This window comes from Petaurus breviceps, unplaced genomic scaffold (genome assembly GCF_028583685.1).
Source record: "Petaurus breviceps papuanus isolate PSGF00001 unplaced genomic scaffold, PetGlider_PUasm1.0 187, whole genome shotgun sequence".
Taxonomy (NCBI): Eukaryota; Metazoa; Chordata; class Mammalia; order Diprotodontia; family Petauridae; genus Petaurus; species Petaurus breviceps.
In genome coordinates, this window is record NW_027185799.1 from 14095975 (window position 1) to 14122050 (window position 26076).

General features: G+C 36.4%; 1 protein-coding gene across 1 annotated transcript in view; it reads right to left on the reverse strand.

Annotated features, from left to right (window-relative positions):
- Positions 1 to 752: 752 nt before the first annotated feature.
- CCDC171 (coiled-coil domain containing 171) overlaps positions 753 to 26076 on the reverse strand; it is a 555758-nt gene continuing 530434 nt past the window's right edge. The window contains exon 28 of the mRNA XM_069090675.1: positions 753 to 2618. Within this exon, the coding sequence (XP_068946776.1) occupies positions 2397 to 2618 (222 nt within the window). The 3' untranslated portion in view covers positions 753 to 2396. The remainder of the gene's footprint in view (positions 2619 to 26076) is intronic.

Here is a 26076-nt window from a genome sequence, read left to right on the forward strand (position 1 = left end):
TTCTTCTTCTCCTAAGATATTGTGTAGAATATTAAAAAGGGGGAAGGTATGTCAGAAATAAGGTTTTAAAAAGTTCAGCAATTCTTATATATACACAATATCTATCACCTATACACTAAAATATAACTTCTTGCTAAACTATAAGGCTGTTGATTATACAAGTACAAAAATAACAAACACCAACATCAGCATCCTTCTTAGCATTCAAAATGTGAAATTTTTTAAGGTGAAGGAAAAAACTTTCTATTATTTACATGAAATAGACAAAATAAATTATTTACCTGGGTTGTAATTAATTTGAAAGTTGAAATTGTATACATGCAAAAATGCAAGATGAGGATAATGGTGACAGTGATAATGAAGATGCTAAGAGACATTTATATCGTGTATCAAAGTTTATACCAAACTTTCCTGAAGAGGGAAGTAGTATAAGCATCATCTTATGGATAAGGAAACTGGCCCCAAGAGATGAAGCGACTTTCCCAAAAATCACAAAGGGACGAAGTATCAGTGGAAATATTTGAATCCAGGTCTTTGGACGTTGAGTCTAATGTTCTTTCCACTCTGCCATACTACTTCTCAAAATATGTAGATAAAAAAAAACAGAAATGGAGGTTTGGGGAAAACTCAAAAGTAAAGAAATTGAGAACTATTCGATAGAAGATCCAGTTTAACAAAAAAGTATTAAGAAAACACTAATATACAAAACTTCCCATTATGCCCTTATAAAGGATGTGCATTGATTACTATGGAAAATGTTTGCTTTATTACCTGAGATGAGATAAACATCACTTGGTTAATTTGACTAATATACATATTTGTACATCAATTTTATTTGCCATTAGTAATAAGCCAATTTTCAGTCATCAGGGACATTAGAATCAAATGCTACATTGAATGAAGCATAAGACATAACAAATTCCATAAGACATAATGTTATTTTCTAATATATCACTACTTCATAACGAAAAACAATCTAATATATGGATTTTGTATCAGAACACTATTGAAAACAATAGTGCCCATCAAAAGTTAATAGCACTGGGGAGTACAATGATTAATACAAAAGCAAATTACAAATTACAAATTTTCTTTTGTTCTTCACTTACCACGATGCAAACTGTGAGGATTTAACCTTTAAGGGTTAAAGAGTTTAATCAATGTCAATGTCTGATCTTCTGAAGGCGATAAAGAACAGTCTGTCTAGCGATACCCAACAGAACATCACTTTGTCAAGCCACAAAGCACCCAAAAGCTTGTCAAGTAAGTTACCAGAAACCTCTTTGTGGTTAGAACTCAGCTCCTTCCTGCTTGACCTATTATTTGATATTTGACCACTTGGTTGCAAGACACTTGCTCTTTCCAGCTGAAATGTCACTGGGGCATCTTGTCAGCTCCCCGACATCTCGGCCTGACATACAATTTTACTTTTGTGTGCTACAAGGCAGAAAATGCAGGGCAATGGCCTTGTTTTAAATTCTGTCAGCATCAAAGATGGGCGTCACTCTTGGGTCCTACCAACAACAACAAAAAAAGGAGTCTATTTTGAAGGTCAAGGCAGCCATTACCTTAAAGTCTTACAGCTTATACTAAATATATTACCTTCAACACTGGTACGGCAACTGTCCTTATAAAGTATATAAACATACCATCGAAATTCTCCCTGCACAATTGTTCGACTCTCTTATCAAATGCAGTTGATAAAAGGATGAGTTTTCAACGCCTGCAGGGACCAGATTCAGCAGTTAACTTAACTTGTTCAAATGGGCAAATGGTATCATGTAGCTTTACAAGGAGCACCCTGACCTTCTCACATTGACCAGGAGTGACATTATTGTGCAGGAGGAGAAGCAGTCACATCATTTCTGTTTTGCACAACCTGCTTAAAGTTTGCAACTAAATGCTTGTCTTCAGTTGAGCTGACAAGAGAGAAGAGGGGGCTCAGTGAACCATGGCAGGGCTGCCATGAAATGACAGGAATCATTGGCATACATTTCAAATAGCTCTCTCGATCCTATTAAAGTATTGCAGCCCTGCTTTAAAATAGACAAGTATGAAACAACTTTGATAGATAGAGACTAAAATGGCTTATTGATTTTTTTAAGTCTGAGGAAAATTACCCAAAATGTGTCATTCTTTAACATTTAAAAATATGTTACATAAAAATGAGCAACTATGATAATAAATAAAACTTTAAAAACCCAAGTTGGTTATTTCATTATGCAAGGAGATACACATACATACACACAAACAGGCAAACGTTGAGGAATCACACAAATTAATAATAAAAAAACAAATCACTGTCACATATACTGAAACAAAATTTAAATGATAAGAAAATTCTTCACATAGCATTTTAATTTTTAAATTAAACTTCCATGTTATTTTCGTAAAAATCAGAATCCATTTTGTATTGTTCTTTTGGAATTAGTAGACATATTCACAGCAGGGGAATGGGAAGCCTGAGAACGGGGTAAACTATTTACAAATGCCTCCTTTAAGAAAGTATAAGTTGTGTCGAGTTCAGCTTTCAGCGGCAAGAAATCCCCGTTCATGTTTCGGTCAGCATGAAGAGTACTTCTTGAAGAAATGGAGAGATTTGAATGGTCTCGTGATCCCTAGAATGATACACATTAAATAAAAAAGAAAGAAAGAAAAAGAAGTCAAATATAATGACTAAAATATTAAATAAGTTTATAGTAGCTCTATTTAATGTAAATGAGACTAATATTATTATAATTTATACAAATGTGAAAATTAAAATAAATTCAATTGATTACATGCAGATGTACATAATAATTGTTTACTGATAGCCAGCATAAAACACTTCTAATTAAACATTTTGTGCTAGCACTGGAATTTGAAAAAGATATACTTAAATAATAAATATAATCTTGCAAACAATAACCTTTGTGAATACTTACTATAGGCCAACACTAAAGAATGTTTTCTTAACTTATTTTAGGATCTATATAGTCTGTTTCATCTCCTAAGAAGGAGAGAAGGAAGGAAAGAAAGAGGGAAGGAATGAAGGGAGGGAGGGAGGGAAGGAGATGGGAGGGGACCAAAGGGGAAGGGATAAGAAGAGAGGAAAGGAGGAAGAAAAAAGAAAAAAGAAAGAAAGAAGCACACACGTATGTTTTTAAAATTACTAACTAGGTTTTGTTGTTGTGCAGTCATTTGAGTCGTGTCTGACTCCTCATGAGCCCATCAAGGGTTTTCTTGGCAGAGATATTGGAGTGGCTTGACATTTCCTTCTCCAGCTCATTTTAGAGATGAGAAACTAAGGCAAACAAGGAGAAGTGGCTTGCCCAGGGTCACACAGTAAGGGTCTAAGGTGAAATTTGAACTCAGGAAGACGTCTTCCTGACTTTAGGCCTTCCTCTCTATGCCATCTAGCTACCCTAACTAGAATTATTTAATGGCTAAAGGTGATAGCAAGAAAATAAATTCACCATTATGTTCACTTTAAGATATTAGTCTAAAACATAAATTACAATTTGGAATAATTTTGTTGCTCATTACTATTGTCTGAGATTTTGCCTTTGTCTTTAAAACTAATATCACTATTCTATGTCATAAAAGCTTCAGTTGGACAAACTTTAATATCTGTGATTGCAACACAGAAATATCAGTTTGTTGGATATTTTAAAACATTATATGAATCAGAAAGCTATTAAAGATCAAACACGTTCTATGTAACACACCCTTGAAGTACCTGAAAGTTTGATTTACACTTTGAAACAGCTCCCCATTTAACCCCTAAGTCTCAGCAGTAATCACTGCTTTGTATTTAGCAAGGAGGGAATCTGAACATCAAAATTTGGGCATTATTTCTAGGAAATGTAGAGATGACAGAGAAATAGTAACCAATTGTATGCTGGAGTTATTCCAGAATGACACAAATCAACATGCCTAACATTATAGGCATAGTGAGATTTCAAGTTGAGATACAAATTCTGAAGTGTAGTAGTTTCTTTTTTCTACTAGATTCTCTAACAGTTTTGACCACGATATAGTATGATATAGAAACAGCTTTAACATGTTCTAGAAGCTGCCTTAATATGTTTAAGTGTAACACAAAACTATATTCTACATGTAAAAAATAAATGGAAGCCACACATGACTTTAGGAGAGTATTAGGAATTCCAGTGCAGTATACTTCACAGTTTTTTGGGGGTTTTTTCTAACATACGACTGGAGAAAAATCAATGGCTGCATCTAACACCTAGTTCAGCAATTTTCTTTGATGTTGGCTCTTTTGATTTCTTGATACTCTACTGCAAGCTTATAGCTGACAAAAATCATCCCTTTTTATGCTAGACCTTAAAAAGACAAGTAAAATGGCAGCATATTTTGAGTGGTTAGATGAAGAAGCTATTTAAACCCACCCCCAAGGAAGGAAAAGAACTTTAATGATTATGAAGTAAGTTACTTAGCAGATTAATCAATGGTGGTTTGTGGAATCTCAAAAACTCCAATTGGGGAACTATGGCTGCCATCTAGGCAGTTATCTCAGATAGGTAAGGTCTGGATATCTCTTAACTGTAGATAGAGCTTACACATCTAAGGACTAAGAGAGAGTGCTTTACAGCTTTTAATGATATTGAACCTACATTTTCAGATATTTAAAGTTGGCTGTAGGATTATCTACTAAAGCATAAGCTCCTTGAAGCCAGTAACAGACTTCATTAGTATTTTATCTCATATTGTAAGCATTTAACAAATATTTGTCGAATGAACCCTACCCTCATTTATTCTTGTTCTAGAACTGCAAGTAGGTTATTAGTTATGTTGGGGTAACAGGATATTATATACAAAGAGAGCTTTTATTTATTCACTTCTCTTTTTTCCTTTTCTCTTTCTTATAGTTTTTTTTTTATATGCAGTGTTCAGAATAGCTGCTCCCAACACAGCAGCCTGATCTAACACAAACTGTGTATAAGAATCAGACTTAGAAGGTATCAGTTAGAAGCTATCTTAAAGGTCATTTGTCTCAGCTCTTCTAAAACATTCCTAACAGAATGTGCTTAAAGACCACGAGTGACAAAGAATTCACTGTGATCTGACTAGTGGATCTAGTTGTTAATAAGTTCTTTCTTATGTTCAGAAAAAATTTGCCCACGTGTAGCTTCTACTTCTTAATCTAAATGTTGATCTCTTGGGTCAAGTGGAAAGGGTCTGTCTGTCTGTCTCTTCTTCTTCTTCCTTCCGACATGACAACCTTTCAAGCATTTGAAGTCTATTATAACTTTCCTCCCTGCTTTTCTCTTTTCTATACTAAATATCCTCAGGTATTTCAACAAATCCTTCTATGGCACAGTTTTGAATCCTCTCACTATCCCATTTCATTTTCCTCCAGATACACTCCAGTTTCCTCAAATGTGATGCCCACAACTGGATACAATATTTCAAAATGTGGTCTGACACAAAGGAGTTATCACTTCACTTACTTTGGATACCATGCATCTATCTATTGATGTAACTCACATCTATTAAAATTGAATTGGTTGGGGCAGTTAGGTGGTGTAGTGAGTAGAGCGTCGGCCTCGGAGTCAGGAGGACCCAAGTTCGGTTCCGGCCTCAGACACTTAACACCCACACAAAAATACTAGCCGTGTAACCTTGGGCAAGTTACTTAACCCCAACTGTCCTCCAAAAAAAGAAAAAGCAAAATAAAATAAAATTGGATTGGCTTTTTTGGTTATCCCAACACAGGACAGGCTTTGTAGTTCACTAAACAAACACTTAGGGCACAGAATCAGAAATTTGGATCATAATTTTCTCAGGAGGGTCTCTAGGTCAAATTTATATCAGAAAAAGAATTGTTACCAAAACATCAGAAAAATGGCTACTCTGCCTTTGCTTGAAGATCTCTAATAAAGGGAAACCCACAATTTCTCAAAGCAGTCCATTCCACTTAAGGATAGCTCTAATTGTTAGGAAGATGTTCCTAATAAAAAAACAAGTTATTCTTGCTATCAGACTCCTTGCAAAAGAATGTCAAGATTTCACAGATAGTACAATATGCATTAAGTTGACATTTAATGAAATACAGAACAATATTTGTTTTTTCAAGAGTACTTTCTGTACTATATACACAGTATATTAAAATATTCTCTATCAGAATGAGCAGCCATATAACCTCAAACAAATATTCTTCCTGATTAGGTACAATTCCTTTCACAAGACCTGTACATTCCATTGTCTTATTAGTCTCTGAAACTTCAGTCAACTGCATAAACCAAATTTGTATCTTTGTAACTTGCGACCATTAATCCTAGACTTTCACTCCTAGGCCAAGCAAATCAGTATAATCCCTCTTCCCCTTGACAGATTTTCCAATGTCTCTGCTGAGTTTTCTCTTTACCAGGCTGAGCAATGACAGTTTCTTCAACTGATTTTAAATGACATGAACTTAAGGCCCAGCACTATTCTAGTGCCCCTTCTCTGGACACTGTCTAAGACAGGTTGTCAAATTTTCTTCCTAAAATGTGTTCCCCAGAACTGACTCCATACTCCAAATGTGATCTCCCCAGGGCATTCTATCGAAGGACCCCTCCTCATTGCTGGCAGTGATGCCCTCCTCAAGGCAGCCTAACATTGCAGCTATTTTTGTTGACTGCTATAACACACTGATGACTCTTGTTGAGCTTCCAGTTCACTAAAACTCTTGAGATATTTTTCAGATATCATTTAGCTAAATGCTTCCTTCATCTTTTACTCATAAAATTGATTTTTTGAACCTCAGTGTAACACTTTACATTTATTCAAAAGAGATCTGTGATCTCATCAATTTAAGAGTTCCTAACAATGATAAAAATTGCCACCCATCCATGCCTGCTCAACCTGTGCAACTCTTGTCCAGGTCTTCCCAAAAGTTTATGAAGCTGAAGGCAAAGGTGAAGGAAATAAGCATTTATATAGCACCTACTATGTTCCAGGTACTGTGCTAAGGACTTAACAAATATTCTTTCATTTGATCATCATCCATCCAACATGCCATAAGCCTTCCTTGATTTTTCTTGACATAGAAAGGATACCAACATTGCACTCTGACTACAAACTTGTTAATTCTTCCTTCTTGCCACATAATCATACAAGTCTCTACTCTTCCTCTTCTTCAGAGTTCCCCAGTGTAGCCACTCTGTGCCTCTCCATTACTTTCAGTTGGATACTTATTTTTAGTACTTCTGAGGTAGTTTGTGTTCCATATTGTGCTGTCATGTAGCAACACTGGCAGGATGTTACTACTGAAACGATGGGCCTTTGTTTTCATGAAAAGCTTTGTGTCAGTAAAGGAGCTCTGTAATTTCCTGGAAGCAATCCAGTCTACTCCCCTCCTTCTATTCAACTCTGGGACACACTCATGTAATGCCAAGCAAAGGCAACTTCCCAAGGTTCAAAATACCAGTATAGGTGCTCTCCATTTTATTCAGTGACAAATTAAGAACAGAGAGAATCAACATATAGCATAAATACAGCATTTATCAAGTGTGATTCAATAATCTCCAAGTACTACCCGACCCTTGGACACTACATTCATTTAATCTATCATAAAGTCCCTCTTCTAAATACTTCTCCACCCCTAGGCTGTACATTCATTTAGTCTATCACAAAGCCCCTGTTCTCAAATGAAGATTAGTTTCCAATCATAAGTAAAGTACATTCATTTGTTTAATCACAGAGCACAAAAAAGTCAAAAGTTCCCCACCCTTGGATTACAACTGAATCTACCCCAGAGTTACAACAAGCTTAAGCACAGCATTTAATACCCAAATAGAGGTCTTTTCTTCATCTTGACATGAGACAAGTTCTCAGCAATCTTTGTTCCTGGGGAGACAAAGCTTAGCAAGGCCACAAGATACATTGCCAGTGTCTTCATTAATTCATTCTCTGTCTGCAGAACAGTCCTAGGACCCCTGAAAACATTAGCCAAACCCTCTCCCAGGATTTCTGTGAACATACAACAAGAAAATCCTTCTTTAGGGCTTCTGAACCAGCAGCAACCTCTGCAACAACAGGACTGTCCTTCACCAGTGGACAGAATTCACTCTCTGTCTGCAGAACAGTCTCAGGAGCTCTGAACCAACAGCAAGGTTCCAATACCTCTGCAACAATAGCACTGTCCTTCACTAGGGGACAGAATTCACTCTCTGTCTGCAGAACAGTTTCAGGAGCTCTGAATCAACAGCAAGGTTCCAACACTTCTGTAACAACAGGACTGTCTTTCACCAGTGGACAAATCTGGCAAAACAACATCAAAACAGACAAAGTACCAGCATAACAGCCATGTCTCCTCAGTCCTTGGCAGCTCTCAAAGTCCTGGGCAATTCAAAGTGGCTCTCAGCAATCCTCTCTGTTTCTTTCCACCTCCAAGATGCTGGTTCCAAAAAGTTCTTCTGCCTTTCTCTTTTCTTGTGTCTCTAAATTTAGGTCACCAGCTCCTCCCAGTTCAGCCCTCTCTTTTCACGTCAACAAGTCCATCCCACAAGTGGGATTCACAAGCTCTGGGTTTTAACACAATCAAACCAAAAACCAAGTCAATACAGGGGGATCTTTAAATTCCATTACTATTGCAACTCAGTCTGTCCACACTGTCTATCCAAGATACACATATGTTGGACAAGTTCTATAGAGTGTCCATTCAGATACAAAGGTCTAGGCAATAGAAATTTTTCATCCACTTGACCTTTCCTATGTGGGTGGACAAACTCCTTTGAGTGGCTATAGATTTTTCCAGGAGTCTCTGCAATGTGCTGATGCTTAATGTAATCAGCACACTGTCATTCCCAAACAGGAGTATCTAGAGGACTTCATTAATCATAGGGACTCCCTTTCCAATCTGGTATGTGAGACGTATTTCCTCCATCACAGTAGTAGATACTTTTGGCAAGCATATATCTTCCTATCTTATGTCTAACCTGATGTTTGCATCAGAGGGTTACTGAACAGGATTATTTCTGTTTTGTTATCTTCCAAGGGATCCTGAATGGTTTTGACATATGAGTGGAAGATAACTTGCAAAAGAGACTTTAATACGGTGTTTTGTTTCACCAAATCAAATGGTGTTTTTTTTCTGGTAATAAACAATGAGGAGAAGGAGATCTTATATTTTTCACATCTCTTAGTTAATTGTGAAATGGTAATAATGTGCCTCCCTGTTCAAAGTCACTTGTGGATGTCTACTTATTCCCTAATAATATCATTATCAATAATGTCTTTGTGTACAGAAGACTCATAAAAATTTTGTATACATGAGAGAGAAGGTATACCGTTTGATAGCTACTGATTTTCTCTTGGTTGCCTTGGGGGGTGGGAGGGGAGAGCATTATTTTCCCCTCCTTTGGATACTTTGCATATTGGTCCTGCAATATTCTTAACAATGGTGTCACCTCTAGTATGGGTGTCCTCTACATATATTTGGTCCAATTTAACTGCTTTTGTATCTTTGTTCTCTTTAGTGCCATTTCTCTCTTCTCTAAAAGCACATTTATGACTATGATGTTAGATCCAAATGTGGTGGTTACACTATTTTTGATGAGGAAAATAGTTTGTTGATTTTTTAAATTTTTTTTACAAATCTTGTAATTTTTTTCTCTTTGTATTCCTCCTACACTTATACTTGAATGACCTTGAGATGAATTTGCTCAGTTGGATCATTACTGAGTACTTAGGTTGGTCCTTGGAAAACAGACTTAGTCTGTTATTATTGTCATAAGTGAAGCCTTTAACATCACTGAACCTCCCAGAGCTGGGTTTCTAATACCATGAAAGATACCAGAGTAGGACTTAACACATGCTCAATGATCTGATTGGTCACAAATTTCTGAATCCTGATTACATCATCCAGAGTACTAGCTAACTCCCTACCACCATTACATCGAATTTTGATAAGTATTCCATCCATTTCTTTGTCCAATTCATTGATAAAAATGTTAAATAGCACAGAGTCAAGTACAGATCCATGAGGGACTACAATGGATGCTTTCTTCCAAGGCATTTTGGAACCACAAAATACCCTTTGGATCTGGCTATTTAAACAATTCAGAATCCACCTAATTATGACATTGTCTAATCTACAGCTCTCCATATTTTCTACATGAATTGTTTTAGAGATTTTACTAAATGCTTTGCTAAAAGTCCTTTATACATGAATTATTGTACAGCTGTTTCTGTCATCCTATAATTTTCTAGTTAGCTTAAAAAGTCAAGTATACCACTGTTTATTTATCATTATTAATTTATATCTTATTAGATTTTTTCTTTCTCATCAGTCTGACATCAGACTGGGGAAGGGACCTTTTATTTGAGAAGAACTGCTAGGCAATCTGGTGAAAAATAGGATTAGATCAGCATCTTATGCCACATTCCACAATAAATTCCAAATGGATAAATGACTAAATATAAAAATTCAAATCATAAAGAAAGTAGGATAGAATTATAGCTTTTGACACTACAAATAGTGAAAAATGTGCTATCAGAAACAAACTAGATCAAAAAAGACAAAATATATAATCTTGGGGGCAGAGACAAGATGGCGGTATAGAAGCATGAAATTCTTTGAGCTCCCCCCACAACCACCTCAAACATCTATAAAATATGACTCTAAACAAATTTTAGAGCTACAGAACCCACAAAGTGATAGAGAGAAACAAATCTCTTGAAGGCAGCCCAACAGGCCTACAGGAAGGGTCCATTGCAGTGCATTGGGAGCAGAGCTCAGTCCCACATGACCCACATGGTTTTGGCCCGAGGGAGACCCCTATTAACAGCTGCTGATACACACTTCAGGAGAGTGAATCATGAGCAGCTGTGGCAGTTTCCAGACTCCTCAACCCATAAATGCCAAAGAGCAAGTAAAAGGTTAGTCAGGAACTCAGTTGGAAAAGAAGGGTACCATCTGGCCCCTGCTCCTGGGCAAGAGGTGGCAGAGTCATGGCAGCTGCAGCTGCTTCCTTGGCATGGCTGCCTCCAGAGCTCCTGGCCTGCAGGAGCTTGCAGGGGAACCAAGTGACCACTTAGAGAGTTATCACTCTTGCTTTAACCTGCTTGGATCTGGATTGCAGTCTTGTGTGGGAGGTCCTGGGGTGTGTGGCCAGTGGGCCTGAGTTTGTGATGGCTACAGAGAGGGCACCCTCCTAATAGCTCTGCAGCTGCAAAAACCCCAGCAATTTGGGACAAAGCTCTCCTCTCTGGAAGCAGAGTTCTACCATGGCAAAGAGCTCAAAAGTCAAATAATTATCTGGAAACACGAGGAAGCAAAGCAAGCAGAGTAATCAAACCTTAGATTCCTTTTTTGGGGACAAAAAGGCTTAAGGCATGGAACAGGGGGAAAACAAGGAAGTCAAAACTCCTGTACCAAAAGCTTCGAAGAAAAATATGAACTGATTAGAAGCCATGGAGAAGTGCAAGAAGGATTTTGGAAATCAAGTAAGAGAAGTGTAGGAAAAATTGGGAAGAGAAATGAGAATGATGCAAGAAAATCAAGAAAAGTGATTCAACAACCTGACTGAAGAAAATAACACCTTAAAAACCAGACTAACTCAAATGGCAAAAGAGGCCCAAAATGCCAATGAGGAGAAGAATGCCTTAAAAAGCCAAATTTGCCAGATGGAAAAGGAATTGCAAAAGCTTACTAAAGAGAATAATTCCTTCATAATTAGATTGGAGCAAATGGAAGCTAATAACTTTATGAGAAATCAAGACACTATAAAACAGATCCAGACAAATGAAAAAATAGAAGGCAATGTGAAATATCTCATTGGGAAAACCACTGACCTGGAAAATAGATTCAGGAGAGATCATTTAAAAATTATTGGACTATCTGAAAGCCATGATCAAAGAAAGAACCAAGAAATCATCCCTCCAGAAATTCTCAAGGAAAATTGCCCTGGTATTTTAGAACCAGAAGGCAAAATAGAAATTGAAAAAATTCACTGATCACCTCTTGAAAAAAGATACCCAAGGTGGTTAGGTGTCACAGTGAAAAGATCACTGGTCCTGGAGTCAGGAGGACCTGGGTTCAAATTCGGCCTCAGAAACTTAACACAAAACTAGCCATATGACCTCAGGCGAGTCACTTAGCCCCAATTGCCCTACCCCCCCCCCAAAAAAAAAGAAAAGAAAAATGTCCCCAAAAGAAAACTCTTAGGAATATCATAGCCAAATTCCAGAGTTCCCAGGTCAAGAAGAAAATATTACAAGCACCAGGAAGGAACAATTTTACTACTGTGAAAACACAATCAGGATAGCACAAGATCTAGCAGCTTCTACATTAAGGAACTGAAGGGCTTGGAATGATATTCCAGAGGTCAAAGGAGCTAGGATTAAAACCAAGAATCACCTACCCAGCAAAACTGAGTATAATGTTTCAGGGGGAAATATGATCATTCAAAGAAATAGAGGACTTTCCAGCATTCTTCATGAAAAAAACCAGTTGAATAGAAAATTTGACGTTCAAATACAAGAAGTAAGAGGAGCATGAGTTCAATAGGAAAAAGAAATCATAAGGAACTTTTTAAAGTTGAACTATTTACATACCTACATGGAAAAACAATCATTGTAACTCATGAGACTTCTCAGTATGAGGATAGTTGAAGGGAATATATATGTATACATACATATATATGTATATATGAGGGTTTATGGGCATATAAATACTTATGGGAGTGTGTGTATATATGTGTACATGTATACATAGACAGAGGGCACAGTATCAGTTGAATAGGAAGGGATGATATCTAAAAAATAAAATTAAGAGGTGAGAGAGGAATATAATGAGAGGAGATAGGGAGAAACAGAATACGATAAATTATTTCATATAAAAGAGGCAAGAGAAGACTGTTATAATGGAATGGAAGAACAGGAAGCCAAAAGGGAATGGGTTAACATTACTCTCATTGAATTTGGCTTAAGGAGGGAATAATATACACACTAAATTGTATATCTTACCCTACAGGAAAGTAGAGGGGATGATAGAAGAGAGGGCAGATTGGGGGGGGGGGGGTAGTTAGGAAATGGAACTTCTGTAAAGGGAAAGGGTCAAAGTAGAACATAGAATAAGTGGGGGGCAGGATAGCTTGGAGGATAATACAGTCAGTCTTTCACAATATATCTTGTATGGAAATGTTTTGCGTAACTACATATGTACAACCTATATTGAATTACTTATCTTCCCAGTAGGGGTGGCTGAGGGAGGAGGAAGGGAAAGAATCTGAAAATCAAAGTTGTAAAATCAAATTAAAAAAAATTATTATTATTATTTTTACATGCAACTGGGAAATAAGATATACAGGCACTGGAGTATAGAAATCCATCTTGCCCTACTAGTAAGTCAGAAGGGAAATGGGGGAGAATATAAGAGAGAGCAGATTGGGGGAAAGTGTATTCAGTAGGATCGCTATTTTGGGGGTGGTGGGTAGGGGAAAGACGGGAGAAAAATTTGTAACTCAAAACCTTGTGGAAATGAATGCTGAAAACTAAAAATAAACAAAAGAACCCTTTAAAACAAATATATATATATATATAATCTATTACATTAACTTTTAAGCTTTCAAAATATAATTCAATTTCACAAGGATATAGTAAGTGCTTAATATTTACCAAGTACTGTATTAGGGACTAGAGATACAAAGAAAAAAATAAAACAATCTCTGGGCCCCAAGAAACTTATATTCTACCAGAGTAAAGCATATTGGCCAATGAGTCCATATAGTGCAAGGTGGAATCAACAGAGAAGAGCAATTTGGCCAGTGAAGTTCTGTTCTGGTCACTGGCCTGAAGGCCAGTGAAGCTACCCCTTAGGTCCAATCCCAGTGCTGGTGGAAAGGCACTTCTAGATAGAGTACTATATTTGCACTTTGCTGAAAGTTAACTAAGGTGATAAAATGACCCTTTGAATTTAGCTAAGCTGGTCCTTGAGTAACAGATTTAGCCTGATGATATCTTGGGGTCTTTATAGCTTTAGACCTGCACAAAATGTTGTGGGACTTTGTGAACCAAAAAGCAAAGACACATCAGAATAGGACTTACGTAGAAACAACAGGAAAATTCTTCAATGAAAGAAATATTCTGATATAATATGTTCTACTAGCTTTACCAATATGTGAACCTTTAAAACTTACTATTCACCAACTGACCAGAAAGGGTCTTTTAAGTCATTAAATTCCATATTTATTTAAGGCACTTTCAAAAGGAGAGGTCTTGTGGGAGTCTATCGAGCAAGTCTGAACTTATATAATTTTTTAAAAAGGAAATTACTTACCTGAAATAAAGACTGGGTATCATGTGAATCTTTATGGAAGTACTTGCATTTACTCTGTAAGCTGTGAATGTTCTATTTGAACTGTTACAATTCATCAGTTAAACACATATTCGGGACACAGGATGTTTCTCTTTAAAATTTGCATTTAAAAAATCTTATGAAATATAGTAATTGGAAATAACCAATAGTCATAAACTTTTTAAAAGTTTAATGTCTAAATTCTCTTAGTGTGCTTTTCTAAGCAAAAATAAATAAATAAAACATCAGTTCTGTATACAATAATCACTCAATAAACCGTACATAAAACCACTTTGGTGGAAAGAAGTATCTGATACAATGCCATTAAGCCATCTGTCTTAGACACTGCACATGTGATCAAGTTAAATCCTCCAGAGTTAACTATTATTTAAAAAAAAGAAAGATTAGTTAGTATGCCCAAATAACATTCCACAAAAATGATGCCAACAGAAGGTAGTGGGTAAAGAGCTAGACCAGAAAATGGAAGCCAAGATTCAATTCTGTTACTATCAACCATGTGTCCTTAGATAAATCACCTCATTCTATAGGCCCACAGCTTCTTTATTTGCAAAACGAGGGGGATGGACTTAAGTTAGAATTTCTGGGACTAATATATCATGTGCAATGTCAGTCAATTTTTTTTTATTTTGGAAGCAATAAAGATAGGCAAGTTGCTGTTTTTTTCTGTACCTTTCTGTATCTGTTTCATCAACTTGAAAATAAAAGAATGGACTTGTTGGATTCTGGGTTCCTTCTAACTTTAAAAACTAAGATACTAGTCAAATCAAGAAAAAATGGCCAATCCAACTGAAAAGTAAAATTGTTTTTGTTTGTCAAGAATGATATTGGAATGGGAAGGGAAGAACAAAAAAGGGTTAATAGAAGGGAAAATGCAATATAAGTAAAGAGATGGTATGAGAATACCTTTCAGTGCTCAATGAGTTCAATTCATCTGGCATTGATGAAATTTTGAGTCACTGAGTTGCTAACAGTGATCTCTTAAAAATTGTTGGAGAATGAAAGAGACAACAAAGGCCTGGAAGGACAAATATCCAAATTTTCAAAAGATGGAAGAGCGTAGAATCTGTAGCCTAGATGTCAATGGACAGGACTTACATGACTGATAAAATTCTAGAATATAAACTGAAGCAGGCTTTGAATATCTAGAAAGTGAAATGGCAATTGCTAAGAGCCAGCATGGCTTCACTGAAAAACAGAACATGCCAGAGCAATCATGACTTTTCATTTTTTGATAAACTTACTAGTTTGGTCAAAGTATATTCATACTTCAGCAAAGCATTTTATAAAGTCTCTTTTCTCATGGACAAGACAGAATAATAGGCTAGATAGTAATATGGTTAGATTCTGAAGTAGCTGAACAACAAGATCTGATCTAAAAAGTCATTCACAGTAAAATTTCAAATTAGGAGACGGTCTTTACTACAGTATTTCAAGAATCTCTCCTTGGTACTATAATGTTTAACATTTTTATCACTGACTTGAACATAGGTATATAAGGAATGACTGTCAAATGTGCTTCTGACATAACGCTAGAAGTAACAAAAAACACACTGGGAAATAGAATTAAGATGTGAAAAGTTTTTGATGAACTAGAAAAAACTAAGGTTAAATTTAAGAGACAAATGAAAATCACAGAATTTAGGCTCAAAAATCAATTTCACAACTATACAATAATGGAGACATGTCTAGATAAGAATACATTTGAAAAACATCTGTGGATTTTTTAAATTGTAGATTCAGTATGTCAAGCCCTCCAAAAGCTAATTAGATCTTAAAACACATTAAGAGAAACTTAAATGTCTAGAATACAGAAGGTGAAAGTTTCACTGTACTTTGCATTTATGACACCACAATGGGATTATTGTGTTTGGTTCTGAGAACAATATTTTAGAATATTTCATTTAGACTTTTGAGGACAATGATTCAAGGTCAAAGGCAAAGAATGACCTTTGAAAATGGCATTGGTAGAGTACCTGAGGAAGTGGGCAAATAGTAAAGGGTTAAAGAGAGAGTGAAAAGTAAGGAACTGAAGACAGTTGCCAGTTGATTCCTTGTGTGTAATATCTGGCAGCAATTAGATGGTAACCGACTCCTTCCCTGCTGCCTATAAGTATATCTGTCTTTTCCCCTCATCCTTAAAAACCCTCCCTAGATACCACCATCACTCCTTGACCCTGATGACCAGCTGGTATACCCTCCTAAATGCTCTTTTCTCTCTGGATTTTTTGCTGCTGCTCTCTCTTAATTCTCCTTCTATATTATTTTACTAGATTCTCTCTTACTATTGAGGAGGCCATCATCCTTCTAGTTATAGATGTTTTTAAGCTTTGTGTCACCTGAATTCCTCACCTCACTTAGCCCACATAACACCCCTCCCCTTAATTCAAACAACCACTACCCTAGTTAAGTACCTCATTATTTCTTCCTGGAACTATGACAATTATCTCCTAATTGGTATACATGCCTCAAGTCTCTCTCCACGCCAATCTTTCATCTTCATGGATACCAAAGTGATTTTCCTAAGTGTAGGTTTGATTATGTCACCCCATCTAATCAATAAACTCTATTGGATCTTTGTTACTTCTAAGATGAAATTTGTATAAGTGTCATCAGTGGAATGAAATCTTAAGTCTAGTCCTTCCAAAACACATTAAATCATTATAAATTCTAAGTTCCCATGACATTTGAAGCATTTTCGTCAGTCTTCTCTGTACCAAAGAAGTTTAAATTGAAAAACTGATACTTCCACAAACATTCTAGGTTTTAAAGTACTACGTTATATTAATCATTGAGGGCAGGGAAAAACTGTATGTGCCAGAGCAAGCTTGGATGGACTCAAGAGAGTCCATTAAATTTTCAGTATAAGCATTTACACCTCATAAATAGGCAAAAACTACAAATCAGGGCTTGATTTATTGTTTTGTTGACTATTGAGACTTGAGAAAGTGATGGAGAAAATGTTAATGAAGATTAAACTTAAAATTGCAGCAAGTATGCTTTTCTTCTCTTCATAGAGCTGGTTGTTAAACATTTACTGGCAGGACCTATTTAATTTTTGAGTTTCTATCTCCAGAACATGGCACAAGTAGATACTTAATGTTTGTTGAATAAAAGTGAATTGTATCTGACAGCCATGTAAGCCTAGCAATTTCTTTCCTCTTTAAGGTGCAGGAATTTCTGAAGAGAATCTTTACTTGCTCCTTCTAGTCTATCTTTTCTATCCTCTCTGTTTTCCTGACCCCTTTTACCAAGCATGCTAGTAGAATCTGGCACCAGAGACAAACACAAATGAAAGGGTTTTCTTTTTCTTTTTTTTTATCTTGGACATGAAAACTCCCTGGCAAATAAGTGACAATTAGACATAAGTATGCATGTACATATGGATAACTACCTGTTAAGAATGTCATAGAATGAGTGGCTAGGTGGCTCAGTGAAGAGAGCACCAGCCAGACCTGAAGTCAGGAGGACATGAGTTCAAATCTGGCCTCAGACATGTAACACTTACTAGCCATGTGACCTTGGGCAAGTCACTTAATCCCAACTGCCCTGCTTTCTCCCCTCCAAAAAGCCAAAAAACAAAAATGTCATAGAGGATTTGTACATTGGGTGGGAGGGTAGTTCACCTCTAAAGTAGTTCCCAACTCTAAGAGGCTATATTTCTGTTAAGTATGTATATAGATACATAACCAATTCATTTTGGACAAACAAGGAATTATGTAACTCTTTTTTCTTTGTGGTTTTAAATCTCCAAATGTTCCTTTAAAGAATATTCACCTTCTAAACTTAATTTTATCTATAATGGCATTATTAGTTTTTATGTTTAGTTATGATTTTAAATATAACAGCTTCTTCCTTTTCCTCCCCCAAATTTTAAAGAGAAGATATAACTGGCTTTAGTCAGGAAGTCACGAAGCCTTTAAAGTTGGTCAGAAAATCCTGAGGTTTTGATTAACAAAAGAACAGCTTCTAACATCAACTTTTACAATTACATACCTCAAAGGGAACACATTGATAACCAGTAAACTCATACAAGATGACCATACAGAAAAAAATTAAATGTAACAATATGATACAAATCATTTTTCCTAGTAGCTATATAATACATTTTTGAAGATTCTATAAACACCATCAACAGCTGCTAAATTACTACCTACATGGTCAAAAGGTACATATGTCCTACTCTCTCTGGGAACTATTAGGCAAGAGCTTGCTAACCACTTTTTCATTACTAAAGAATTTCCTCTTAAAGTTATAAAACATTTTAGGTTATGTAGAAAATTCAGTAATAATCTGGAAACTATAAATATTACTCTGCCCTTAGTCTGTTCGATATTTTTTTTCCTTGGAGTGGAATTATTAAACATTGGCTCTGGTCAAATATAGTGGGGCTGGGAAAGAAGAAAGATTTCAAATTGCATGTTGTGGGAAATGTTTTACTTAAGTACCTAAAACTTCTTGAAATATTTTTTATTTTTTTTAAATTTAGTGATATATTTTGCTTTTACATAATGCTCATTTCTCAACATATTTCTCTCCCTACTCTCATCTAATGAGCCATCCCCATTTAACAAACAGAAATTTAAGAGGAAAAAGTCAAGTCCATAAAAACCAACCAACATATCAACTGAGTCTGAAAGTATACGCATACATTCTAAGAACTTCATTGCAAACTGATATTTTGTATGATTCTTAAAATTTTAAATAGAAGATGTATTCCAAACCACAATCCCCCATTATTTTACAATGTCTAAGCTATCTATCTACTATTTAGGAGAAATAAAATGCAACAGAACCTTCCATACATCTCATTTCTCTTTTGAACCACTCAAAATCAGTGTTTCCCAAGATTTCCTCAAATTCCATAAGGTCCTCTTTCTCATCAAGTGTCAGATCATTTTCTTTCATTTTGGAGTATTTATTCATTGATGCCTGAATTTGTTTACTATCTATAGAGACCATTTTTCCTTCTGTTGTTACTGATTTTCCTATGATTTATCTGTTCATATTTAAGGTCTTTGGTTTTCTTCTTATTGAAATCTTTGATAATTTTAGTAAATCCCCTCACCCACTTTTATTTTCCCTATAATTCACTTTCTGACACCTTTCCTACTGGTTGTGGTTTCCTTAGGGGCTGGATATCAAAGCATCTCAGCCTCCTCCCACACTGAGCAATTTACAGTCCATCAGCCTACTCTCTGTCCCAAATGACTTATAAGTGGTTAGAACTGGCCCCAGTTGGATGTTGTCCTCTTCACTCAGTTAGTGGAGAGCTGTGCAGCCTCTGGACTCTATTCCTTAATTTGTTGCCTTTGAAATTTGGAGCTTTGCAGCACTGGTGCTAGAGGTTTATCCCTATTTGCTCCATGCTCTCTATTGGTACAATGAAGTTGTCTACTCTGGCACCAGCAGTTCAGAGCTGTGGTCACCTGGCTCATTATTACAGCCAGGGCAAATTTCCATAGCATGGAGTCCAGATGCCAGTGGCACTAGAAAGAGGTATGAGGGACCAGGTTTGGGGGTGTTTTAAGATGGTGTTGTATCAATTAGTCTGCTAGTATAGCCTCACTGCTGCTAGTATAAGAGGTATGGGAAGGGTTCTGAGAGAGAGCTCAGGGTCAGTAAGCATCAAGACCATGGGTCTGGATTTTTCTTTCACCCTCTTTTGGCTTCTGGGTATACTAGATCACAGAAGCAAATAAAGTTGTTTTATGTTTGGTGCACCGTTTCTGTTTTGAAGAGTTTTTGTTTTGTTTTGTTTTGAGGGGGAAGGCAGGGCAATTGGGGTTAAGTGATACACCCAAGGTCACACGGCTAGCAAGTGTTAAGTGTCTGAAGCTGGATTTCAATTCAGGTCCTCCTGACTCCAGGGCTGGTGCTCTATTTACTGTGCCACCTAGCCACCCCAGTTTTGGAGAGTTTTGAGAGGTTGTAGGGATAAGATAAAATATCTAGTCCCCAATCTTGGTGCTCATTTAGAAACCTCCCTTGAAGAGCATATACTTCCAGAATTTGGGGGATCCCTTCTGTACTCCAATTGACTTAATGAGTTCTATTTCAACGTTAAATAAAGTAGAGCGAGGAATGAAGTTTAATATAGCTTTCATTCTGAAGAGAACAAAGAAGTGATCTAAGCTTCTCAGTCAAAGATGGGCATTCAAGCTGCAAGCTAAGCAATATGACTTTGAGTGTACAAGAAAGGTCGTAATCTAGGATTACAGGCTACTGAGCAGTAGCCTGGCAAAAGAGAAAGACTGCTAGACTTGGAATCAGGAAGACAGATTCCAACTTAGTCACTGACATTTATTATCTAGGTGAACAAGAGCAAATCACTTGACTTCCCTGAGTCTCAGTGTAATCATCTGTATGATAGGGATAATAATAATACTTGTGCAATTTGCCTCACCTAGTTATTGTGAGGTTCAAATAAGACAAACTATGGGAAAAGCGCTGCAGATTTAAAGCTCCTTATAAATGTTGGTAATCATTATGGCAACTTATGAAACAAAGAGGAATACAAAATGGCTCTGTGTCAGGTAAAGTCAGTTCCCATTTCTACAATGGTCATGGCAATGTGGAGGAAAAGGAAGTTAAGTGTGCTAAAAGTCACAGAATTTTTAGACAATTTAAAACATTAGCTCAAATGATAGTACTCTAAATATGATATCCTTGCCTAGGACCATCAACTACTAGTGGACACCGAACATACTTACTAGAAGAATTGAATCAAATCAGCATGGCTTTTTTAATTATTTATTTTAGAGGCAGAGCCAAGATGGCAGAGCAAAGGCAAGGACTCACCTGAGCTCTCTCCCAAATCCCTCTAAATAATGACCTTAAAGCAGGGGTGGGGAATCTGCATCCTTGAGGTCCTATATGGCCCTCTAAGTCCTTAAATGCAGCCCTGTGACTGAATCCAAACTTCACAGAACAAATCACTCTGTTGCTTTGCCCATATTCAGATCTGGGTCACAGTCCTGAATGGCAGTCCCAGGTCCAGGAGGAGCTCAACAGAATTTGCAGTCACAGTGGAGGGAGGATACTGCTCACAGCTCCAGGGCAGAAAAAAAGTGCCAGAGTACAGGCTAGAAGAGGAATAAACACTTGTCTTTACATCATCCCACCTTGGAAGAACTGAAAACTTACAGATCCCTAGAAGTATCTTTGAAAAAAGCTACACAAAACCCCTGAAGCTTGGGACAGTGTGCCTTCCACCCTGGAAGCAGAGCCCTGTTTTAACAAAAAGTTAAAAATCAAGTAATAGGTTGGGAAAATGAACAAACAACAGAAAAAAAAATTCTGACCATAGAAAGTTACTATGGTGATGAGGAAGATCAAAATGCACACTAAGAAGAAAATAACAAAGTCAAAGCTCATATATCCAAAGTCTCCAAGAAAATATGAACTGGTCTTAGGCAATGGAAGAACTCAAAAGGGATTTCAAAAATAACTAAGAGAGGTAGAGGACAAATTGGAAAAAGAAATGAAAGTGATACAAGAAAAATCATGAAAAACAAGTCAACCTGGGGTGACTAGGAGGCACAGTGAATAGAGCACTGACCCTGGAGTCAGGAGGACCTGAGTTCAAATCCAGCCTCAGACACTTAACACTTACTAGCTGTGTGACCTCGGGAAAGTCATTAACCCCAATTGCCCCGCCCTCTCCCCTCCAAAAAGCAAAATAACAAAAAACCAAAAACCAAAATAACCTTTGGTAAAGGAGACAAAAAAAAACGAGGAAAATAACTTAAAAAGCAGACTAGGCCAAATGTAAAAGAGGTCCAAAAAGGCAATGAAGAAAAGAATGCCTTAAAAAGCAGAATTGACCAAATGGAAAAAAGGCACAAAAATTTACTAAAGAAAAACCTCCTTAAAAATAGAATTGGCGAAATTGAAAAGGAGGTACAAAAGCTCACTAAAGAAAATAATTCCTTAAAAACTAGAATAGAACAAATGGAAGCTAATGACTTTATGAGAAATCAAGAAACAATAAAACAAAACCAATGGAATGAAATAATAGAGACAATGTGAAATATCTCATTGGAAAAACAAATGACCTAGAAAGTAGATCTAAGAGAGATCATTTAAAAATTATTGCACTACCTGAAAGCCATGATAAAAAAAAAGAACCTAGACATCATCTTTCAATAAATTATCAATGAAAACTACCCTCATATTCTAGAACAGGAGGGTCAAAAAGAACTTGAAAGAATCCATCAATCACCTCCTGAAAGAGATCCTAAAATTAAAACTCCCAGGATTATTTTGGCCAAATTCCAGACCTCTCAGGTTAAGGAGAAAACATTGCAAGCAGCCAGAAAGAAACAATTCAAGTATGATGGAGCCACAGTCAGAATTAACACAGGATTTAGCAGCTTCTACATTAAAGGATCAGATGACTTGGAATATGATATTCTAGAGGGCAAAAGGGTTAGAATTACAACCAAGAATCACCTACTTGGCAAAACTGAGTATAATCCTTCAAGGGGGGAAATGGATATTCAGTGAAATAGAGGACTTTCAAGCATTCTTGATGAAAAGACCAGAACTGAGTAGAAAACTGGTCTTTCAAATACAAGACTCAAGAGAAGCATAAAAAGATAAATAGGAAAGGGAAATCATAGGGGATTTAACAAGGTTAAACTGTTTACATTCCTACATGTGAAAATGATACTTGTAACTCATAAGAACTTTTTCATTATTTGGGCAGTTAGAAGGAGTATGTTTAGGCAGAGATCACAGGTGAGTTGAATATGAAGGGATTATATCTAAAAAAATAAAATAAGGGGGGGAGAGGAATATATTGGGAGAAAGGGAGAAGTAGAACGGGGTAAATTATTTCATATAAAAGAGGCAAGAAAAAGTTTTTACAGTGGAGGGGAAGAAGAAGGCAGTGAAGAGGAATAAATGAACCTTATACTCATCAGAACTGGCTCAAAGAGAGAACAACATACACACACAATTGGGTATAGAAATCTATCTCACCCTTCAGGAAAGTAGAAGAGGAAGGGGATAAGAGAAAGAAGAGGGTGGATGACAGAAGAGAGGGCATATTGGGGGAGGGGATAGTCAAAAGAAAAACACTTTTGAAAAGGGACAGGCTGAAAGGAAAGAAATAGAATAAAAAGGGGAGGAATGGAAATAAGATGGAGGGGAACAGTAATAGTAACTGTGAAAAAACAGTAATAGTTTTGAAGCACATTTCTCTAATAAAGGTCTCATTTTTCAAACATAGAAAACTGAGTAAAATTTATAAAAATAAGAGCTATTCCCCACTTGATAAATGATCAAAAGATATTAATAGTTTCCAGATGAAGTAATCAAAGCTATCTATAGCTATATGGAAAAAATAATTCACTATTGAATAAAAAATGAGAATTTAAAAATTCTGAGGTATGATTTCATATCTACTAGATTGGTGAAAAGGAAAATGACAAATGGTGGAGGGGATGTGAGATAAAATAGATATTAATGCACTGTTGGTGGGGTTGTGAACTGATTCAACCATTCTGTAGAACAATTTGTAACTATGCCCAGAGGGCTATAAAGCCACGTATACCCTTTGAGCTAGCAATACTACTACTATGTCTATATCCCAAAAGAGAGAAAAGACAAAAAGGAAGAGGACCTACATGTACAAAACTATTTATAGCAGCTCTTTTCTGGTAGCAAAGACTTGGAAATAATAATCAAAATTAGTACAAAACTAGGAGAACTTAAAAAGAGAAAAAGTAATTAATACAACTCCAACCTGAACTATTTTTAAGTCATTGATACCAAAAAAAGGATATGTGAGGGAAAAGGATATTGATACCAATTAAAATAATTTCATATGGAAATTTAACTTATATAAATCAATTACCATAACAAGGAGACCAAAAGTACCCCAAATGTTGTCAGCAAATATCTGACTTACTTAACAGGTGCAGAAATATAGTACCCAAGAGCAATAATAGTTGTGAACATAAATTCTTTTGTAGAATCTTACAGAGATGGAATATTCTCAGTAATAACACTTCATAAAACAGAGAAGTTATGGAGGGCAAAACCAGCAAAGAGAGATGGAGGGAGGGAATGGGGGGAGGGAGGGAGAGAGAGAGAGAGAGAGAGAGAGAGAGAGAGAGAGATTCAACTAAGCAAAGTCATTTGGAGAATATATAAGGATGTTCCTATACAGAGGACAATAATTCAGTGAAATATGAAAGAGATCTACAAATGTGTTATAACAAACTTTTCAGCATAAAGAAAAGAAAGTCAAAACATATGAACTTTAACATCACTATTCTGGATTTGCTTATTTTAAAGGAGATGGAAATAAATGGTATTTAAGAGGATGAATATGGGAAAATCTGGACTAGGCCTAATGTACACAGGGGAGATGTGCGCTGGAGGAGACACAATTTTGATGTCATCAAAGGACTAATTATTAAGGTTGATAAAGAGAAGATATCAAAAGCATGAAAAAATACCAGATATAATTATTATTCCAAAAAGGGAGACCAAAAGTGCATCAATAAGTTACTGAGTGATATGCCTACTGTTTCAACTACAAAAAAGTGATGGGCTTCCTTAAGAACAGCATTGGGGGGGAAAAGAGGCAAGCATTCCAGGAGATATCCCACTGCAGACTATACAGGATCATAGCTTTAGAGCTAGAAGAGATTTTAGAGACCACTGGGTTCTACCCCTCATTTTACAGATAGGGAAATTGAGTCACAAAGAGTGATAAAATTGAGAAAGCACTAACTACCAAGTGACAACCTCTTTGAAGCTCAGTTTCTACATATTTAAAAAAATAAAGAAGTTTGTACTCAATGGCCTTTCAGCTTCATTGTTGTTGTTCAGTCATTCAGCCATGTCTGGTCATCATGACCTCATGGACCATGCCAGGCCCTTCTATCCTACATTGTCTCTCAAAGTCTGTCCAAGTTCATAATCATTGTTTCCATGACATTATCTATCCATCTCATCCTCTACTCTCCTACTTTTTGTTTGCCATCAATTTTTTCCCAACATCAGTTTTTTCAGGCAAATTCCATCTTCTCATTATGTGGCCAAAATATTTAAGCTTCAGCTTCAATATTTGATCTTATAGTGAATAGCATGAATTAAATGGACTGATTTGATCTCTTTGCTTTCTAAAGGACTCTCAAAAGTCTTCTCTAGCATCATAATTCAAAAGCATCAATTCTATGACACTCTGATTTCCTCATAGTCCAACTCTCAGAGCCATACATTGCTACTGGAAAAACCATAGCTTTGACTGTACAGACCTTTATTGGCAAGGTGATAACTCTGCTATTTAGTATACTATCCAGATCTGCCATACCTTTTCTCCCAAGGAATGTGTCTTTTAATTTCATAGCTACAATGACTGTCTCCAGGGATCTTTGATCTGACATTGCTTCTATTTCCTCTCCCTCTATTTGCCAGGTACTGCTGGGACCAGTTGCCGAGATCTTACTGTTTTTAATGTTAAGCTTCAAGCTAGCTTTTACACTCTCCTTTTTCACCTTCACCAAGAAGTTTAATTCCTCTTCACTTTCTGCCATCAGAGTGGTATTGTCTGCCTGAGGCTGTTGATATTTCTCCTGGCAACCTTAAGTCTTGTTTTCAATTCATCCAGCCTAGCATTTCACATTATATATAAGTTAAATAAATAAGGTGATAATATACAGCCTTGTTGTACTCTTTTTCCTATTTAGAACAATAAGCTGTTCCATGTTCAGTTCTAACTGTTGCTTTTTGGCCCACAGAGTGGTTCCTCAGGAGAC